A 7,504-nucleotide genomic window follows, 5' to 3' on the forward strand; every position below is an offset into this window, starting at 1 on the left:
ATAGAGAGATATGATGATAGATGATAGATAGATAGATAGGATTTTGTTATAGACTTATAACATTGGTACTACTACACTAATACAATAATCATAGCAGGCTGTAGGTAAATACAATATACAAACAATTCTTACATGCAACCATGGTGGACACTCGACATGTGTGCAGTGGACACAGATGCGCTCTGTGCAGAGTGGTGGTATGGCGGCCTCTTGTAGTCTCTTCAACCGGGGGTAGGGGATTCATTCTGCTGTGAAACTGGCTACAGACCACAGGACCTCTTCAGTAATGCGATGCCAAAGCAGCTTGTTCAACTCCACAAGAGCGCTGTCTGATCCGAGGGAACTTGTTCTTCCATCCAGCGCCTCGTCCTCGTCTTCCCTTTTCACTTGAGGACACATCTCGCACGGGTCGTTCCAAGCGCGCCTCTCCCTCTCCGCCTCTCACGTCTTTCGCACTGAAAGTTTGCTTTGGGGAAAAAAGGAAAAAGAGTGAAAATGAACAACACCGGGTTCAACCAAACTGAGGGCGGACTGCTCAACAAGACCGAGGAGTTCTTCTGCTGCAACTTTTCCTCCGTGGTGACTGACAACGGCTTCGTGGCCGCCGCTCCGGACGAGCGGAGCCTCTTCGTCACCAGGGTGGTCCAGATCGCGGTCATGTGCGTCTTGTCCCTCACGGTGGTTTTTGGCATCTTTTTCTTGGCCTGCAACCTTCTCATAAAGTCAGAGGGAATGATCACCTTTTTAGTGACTGACAGGAGACCGTCTAAAGAAGCGGAGGCAGTGATTATTGGAGCCTACTGACTGACGAGGATCCTTAATGATTTGAATCAGATCTGAGTTCTGGGGACAGATGGGAGACGATGCGATGATAACTGCTAACTAACTAAACAAGCCCATGTTTTCATATTGGCAATTAGAAACACCTCATTGTGAGCCGAACTGTGCTGGTGGCTACGGCTCACAGGGTTTCACCTCTTTCCTTGTGGCTTTTTTATTCCCAGCAAAACTCAATTATCTCCAATTACAGTAGTGCTTTTAAGCCTCTTTGATTATAAAGTATTCGATCAAGCACTGTTGTACTTTCAGTAGTTGGAGCACCGTTTGTCAAGCAGCGTCCTTTGTCATAAAGTGTCAAAGTCTCCGTATTTTCTGTTTAAAAATGCACTCTCATATTGCCAATGCAATGGAGAAATTAATGTTTAAACATGTACTGTATGTTGTATGTGTTTTTGCATACAATTTTCAATGTATTAATCGGTGTATTTCCTGCGGGAGACTGAGTGTTTCCGTGGGTGGAGAAAAGCCCAGCATGCCGTGTATCCTGTTAATTGGAGTAAATTCGTTCTGTAATTAAAATGTTCCTCTTGATTAAAGTCTATTTTCTTCCATGAATATAGCCTTCGCCACGCCAACTGTCAACGTGATTTAGATTGCAGAAAGAGCTATTTAATTCTGATATGTTAAGAACCACGCTGGTAAGACAGAATATGTTGTTAGAGCAATTATACCCAATAGGAAAGTGGGTGTCTTATGAGCACCTAATTGAATCAAATGGCATCAAGAGTGTCTCTCGGGAACACATGGGTGGAACAGTCATTTTTTACGAAGAAATTACTTCACAATGACTTAACAATTATATCCCCAGTTTTTTTGCATAAATAGTCCAAATCTAAAGTTCATCTTATCATTTTATCATTATTTGTAAAAGGTAGTAGGCTACAAAGGTAAAAGGATTCCTATTTTGTGAGGGTTGTGTAGGCTAAGCTTCTATTTTCTGCCCGGGTTAGATTGTGATCAATGCAGTGTGTTATGTCCTTCCTCCTTCCTCTCAAAGCATATGTTGTACTGCTTTTCACCTGGATGCCACTCTCCCCAGGGCGAAACCGGCAGCTTTAGAAATGACTAATCTTGTCAACCCGGGGGAAGATGAAGCTACCGGGCAATATGCTGTCTGATTGCCCTCCTGTGCTCCACATGCAAAGTTAAATAGTTTAAATGTGGACTTTTCTTTTAAAAAAGGAAATAATGTCTGTGGCAGCGGGGGGTGTTTAGGCTCGGCTGCAGAGTGGGTGTGGTTCAGGGAACGGTGTCTGATTGTCATCAGCTGGACCGATTACCAATCAGACACCGGTCGGAATAAACTCTGTTACTGAATATCCCTCTGGCTGCTTACTCCTTATTGGTGCTTAGGGGGGGAGAACCTACTCATGACGGCTACACGGGATATTCAGTAACAGAGTTTATTCCGACCGAAGACTGTGTCTCTGCTCGCCACCCTCCCGATCTTCCTTCTGTCCAGCTCCTTTATGGAGACAGACTCAGATACACAAACACAGATTGTCATCAGCTGGACTGATTACCAATTAGTCCAGCTGATGACAATCAGACACCGTTCCCTGAACCACACCCCCGCTCCACCAACTCTGCAGCCGAGCCTAAACACCCCCCGCTGCCACAATGTCCTTTAACTTAGTTTCTCCATCCTTCTGTCTTTCTGCTTGTCGAGACCTTTCTCTATTTGATGATGGATGGCTGCAGCTTGTCAAATAACATTGACCGCAACCTTGAAGTCCTCATCAAAGATATCAATACAATCGTCACAAAAAAGGGCATGATAAAGTGTGTGTTAATTTAAAGATGATGTAATCTGGGGAAGAAGGTCGCTGCTAAAATACGAGGAGGTAAAAGATCTAAATGTATCCAGCGCAAACAAATGAGTGGTTCATAATGTGAATATCTGCAGGCTTTTTAAGAGATGGTCCAAAAAAAAAATGCTACAGCTGTAGTTCATAGATTGGGGGGTATCTTACAAAGTAGTACAATTCTATACAACACTACCAACATCAATGGTTTCTAAAATGGCCACTTAAATCACCTCTCTGGCTTAGATTCCTCTAAAACATTTTATCACTCAATAAAACAAACACAGCACATTATTACTGCATTGGATTGTATAACATTTTGCAGATGTTTTTGTTGTGTCCACTTTATACACATTCAGCCAGGACTTTATAAACCGTACTATTCTAACATTATCTTTTTGCCCCTTATTGTCCCCTTTAACTAACCTCGAAGAAGAAAAAGGCTGCAATGACGCATGATATATTACTCATATATCAAGTTCTCACCTCGACTTAAACCAGCAGATACATTTAGTTTATGTATGATAAACTCATAACTGTAAAATTAGTTGTTTACCTCAGGTAGGATTCGGCAAATTAGAAACGGAGATTAAGATTATTTCAAATAACAAAACTCTAATATAAATCAGACCAACAGTTCTTGCTTTCTAAATTACAAAATAAAACATTTATCGCTCAAGAAAATTATTAAGTTAGATAAGTGATGTTGTTGTATAGAAGATTAGGAACAACTTTAACATAATGTCAAATTAATAATGATCTCTATGTCACACCATGTGTTTCTCTCTGCTTTGTGTGATTGCTTTAATTAGAGAGAGCTGGAATAGCGCTCAGGAAAATGTAATGGCAGCAGCAACAATCTTCTGTCTGCAGATCATCTATTGTTAGTTCAATCCTGGATTATCATTTATATCAGAGTAAGAGGTGGATGTAAAGGTGGAGATTCAAGCAAACACATTTTCGTAATTTTCCAAGGAGAGTCCTTTTCTTGATGGACAATTGGTCCTGCCAACTCAAAGATTGCACACACCTGTGTCACACCTGCTCAGAGAAATAGGAGATGTTTGCAGCAAATAGTCATCTATGCCTCTGGCACTCTTGCTGTCAACAAAATGACAGTCCTCTACATCGCTTATGAGAAACACCTCAGATATTTAGGAATGTGCCAGGAGTTCAGGTGATACAACAAGCAGGGTTCAATTCAGAATGTGTGCCTGGTTTTACAGTGTGTACTCACATTTCTTCCCTATAGGCATACATTGTTGTGGGTCGAACAAGAAAAACAAAACAACCACTGTTTTCATCGTGTACCTGCAGTCAAGTGAGAGAAAGCTATATTAAAGACAACGTCAACGTATCCAACTTAAAATGTGTGTCAGCTGTATCCAACTGTCACAGCATCAGCAGGGTGTTGATTGTGAACTAAAAGAGGCTTCAGTTCCTGGCTTGCTCTCGCGTGATTGGCTGTCCAGTCGAGGTCCAGTCGATGAACTGGATAGCGACTAAAAGCTCCAAATAGCAGCTAGGCAGACACAATCATCTCCTCTGTTTACTCCTACTCTCCCGCAGCTCCTCATCCATCCTTCCCCATATATGTTCATATGTTACATTTGCTATGTTGTGGTGGGAGATACACTCTTATTGTGGTTTATTGTTTATGTCCATGGTATATTGTAAATTGTGGTTAGTTTATATTATGTTTTCCTCCATTGTATCTGACAGCACATTGACTTTACACTGTGGTTCCTTAAAAGCCTATTCTGGCTGTAATTAGATCTTTGACCACAGTGGGAACTACACTTTTTAATAAAAATACTCAATAGTTTCTTTTCTTCTATTGACCACTGTGAAATGCTGACATTTCCATCAGCAGCAATGCCTATTCAGTCTGAACCAAGCTGTGGCCGACATCATGTGGCATCGAGGTTTTGAGACGGTGGCAATAATTGTGGATGTCAAGCTGTGATAAATCCATGCAGACTGGTTTTGAAGAATTATTCCATTAGTGGACATGTTTGATTCCAGTTATGGGATGAGTCATGTCTCTGTTGTACCGTTGATTGTTTCATATTCAAACATCACATCAATTTAACATCTGACCAATCCTGCCCCTAACAAGTTACTGTAATCCATTGTGTGTGTAAATGGGAAATGGACCTGGACTTGTATAGCGTTTTTCTACTCTTCCGACCACTCAAAGCGCTTTAACACGACATGACATCATTCACCCATGCATACCCATCCATACACTGATAGGAGGAACTTAGTTAAATTAAATGCAAACCCCAACCTGCAAACCACGATTTGTCAGGACTAAGGTCTGAGACAACGAATCCATGATGTGTGTACTTGTCTGTGTGTTTGACAGAGAGAGGGGAAGAACAGGTGGACCATTGCGAGCAATGTTTCTGTAAATTGTTAATAAGTTATCGGAACTTAACTTGATAACATCTAACTCATTCAGAGTGATGAGTAAAAGAGATAATATGGAAAATAGTCAAATGTGACCCTGCATTTGTAAAGTGGAAAATAAAATTACACTTAACAATGTTTTTACAATGTTATTTCAAGAACATAGTAACATCACAAGCGCCTGTACTCGCAGTCTTAAAATGTAATCTCTAGTTTGAAGCTAGCAGCACAAGGAGTACACAAACGTAGTAATGGATTAAGGAATAGCTGGTACAACCTCATTTGGATATTGACTGTAATAGAGTATAGTAGTGATGATTTGATATCGACCCTGAAATCCAATTCAATTCTTACGTGAGCGTGTTCAACCAATATTGACCTTCTAATCATACGATTCCCTGGCAGCTACATGCATCAGCTTCAGCCCAGCCTTCTCTTTGAAAGCAAACTGTTACTTTTGCTTTCAGCGGAAGGTTTCTCCATAAACCAGCACGAGAGAGGCAATAACCTTTTCAAGAAAACACTCAAACTCACAGACGCGCAGTTTCAAGAGGCTGTTTTTTTTTTACAGTGAGAAAAACTTTCAAGGGAGCATTTCAACACACTGGTGAAGATTGTGTGTACTTAACTATCATTTTGTAGTGGTATGAATACAGTATATATAAATACAGGTACACTATTTCCCATGAGGACGGTGCATTCATGCTAATTTTTTTGTCACTCAGTGAAATCGTTATCACCTGAAGTTTTACGCAGCCATCGTGTTCTCAAGAGCTTAAGATAATCGTGCAGCGTGTACAGTACACTATGCGCGCATACTCTGCCACTATTCAACTTAATGCCTTTGAGCCTAAGCAAAGACGCCATAAGCTGTCATTTTCTAAATCCACTTCGACATGGTAAACCTACATTGCTTAATGCTGTAAGCTTGGGGAAGCCATCAATAATGTAGGGAAGGTATGAGGAGCAAAGCTTCCTAATCATCCCGCAAGATCTTTCATAGAAATATGCATTATTCAGCAAACAGCTTGTCTTGGCACACTTGACCCGTGGACGTGTATGTCTGCTGTTTGTATACCGTAGGTCATACATGTCTGTTCTCACTTTTCTAGCATCTATTCAACAAAGTTAAGCTTGTCTAAACCTTTTCTCGTGTTTTATTACCATACGCAAGAGGGGCTAACTGTACAACTCATTTTCTGAATTGGCAACATGAGATACTTGAGGGAAATGCTGAAAACCTTAACATCACCTGATTAAATGGCATCTATCTGTGTGTTTAGACATTTTCTCAGATTATTAACGAACGCATCAGTTCCCAACAACACTTTGGGACACGAGGTTGAAAGTCATGTCTTGCTGGACCTATTCACCGTTGAATGATCACATGGCTGGGTGTAATAAGCAGCTAGAAATGAAGATATGTGTCACGAATCAAAGTTGATTTTAATTTTGTGACCAATTGATGAAGCTGCTGTGTGACTGGATAGGTTGAAAAAGTCTTTTCAACAATTGTGTGCAGAGTTCTTCTGTGTTGAGCTCTGACAGGTGGTTACATGGCCATGACGGCACTTCAAGAACCTCAACTCTACTTCTGTCTCACACTGCCATCTCAGATATTGACTCATCCTAAGGCTTTATGCCACCATCATCGTCATCATCATCATCAACATCATCATCATCATCATTATCATCATCATCCGGGTATCCCCTGACACCTGACTGCCACAGGGAAGCTGTTACTGACACACAAGTTTCACTACAGATGGAGATATGTGTCTAAAGCCAAACATGGTCCATAATATTGCTAATATTCATGATTAACTATGCTAAATAGTATCTTTATAAATTGATGTTTGCTTCTTACATACCACAAAATGAATATTTGTGTTCAATCAAAACTGTAACATTTACAAAAGTTCTTTTGGTACTCTTGGCTGAGCAAAGATACACTGATGAGAAGTGGTCTTTTCAGACCCGACTGTAGAAATCAGCTGTGACAGTTTGGACCTGCCTGCCAAGTAGCGGTGTCCTGCCTGCCGATGTGCCGCACTCTCGTGCCCCAGCTGTCAGCTGCACTCAGTCACTGTACCAGTTAAACCACATTTGGCTAAGCCATCCTTTACCACTACATACAGTATGTCCTCCCCTGATCTTGCTCACAGCTTCCTTTCTACACTTAAATCACAACAGGATTTATGCTTCATGACGTTTTAATCCCAGAATAAATCCATTTTTTATATTTGAAATCCGTTTATAAGAAACCTCACCAGGGGCACCAATATCACAAAGTGTACTAATAATCGGATTAGACAGCCGACTTGTGTTTCAGGTCTGATGCCATACCTTAGGAATTCATGCCGAATGGTGCACCTCCTGGTTCTGTCACAACACATGATAGTAAGCCAGAGTGCTGTATGAGAAAACCTATACAGGGTCATAACTTA

At 41.0% G+C, this 7,504-nt stretch overlaps 1 protein-coding gene across 1 annotated transcript; it reads left to right on the forward strand.

The window, feature by feature from the left end:
* Positions 1-262: 262 nt before the first annotated feature.
* rprma (reprimo, TP53 dependent G2 arrest mediator candidate a) lies at positions 263-1,405 on the forward strand. The gene has a single exon (XM_056434272.1). It carries the CDS (start codon positions 496-498, stop codon positions 802-804), a length of 309 nt encoding a protein of 102 aa, XP_056290247.1. The 5' UTR covers positions 263-495; the 3' UTR covers positions 805-1,405.
* The last annotated feature ends 6,099 nt before the right edge of the window (positions 1,406-7,504 follow it).

The sequence above is a fragment of the Pseudoliparis swirei genome, chromosome 2 (assembly GCF_029220125.1).
Source record: "Pseudoliparis swirei isolate HS2019 ecotype Mariana Trench chromosome 2, NWPU_hadal_v1, whole genome shotgun sequence".
In the NCBI taxonomy this organism is placed as follows: domain Eukaryota; kingdom Metazoa; phylum Chordata; class Actinopteri; order Perciformes; family Liparidae; genus Pseudoliparis; species Pseudoliparis swirei.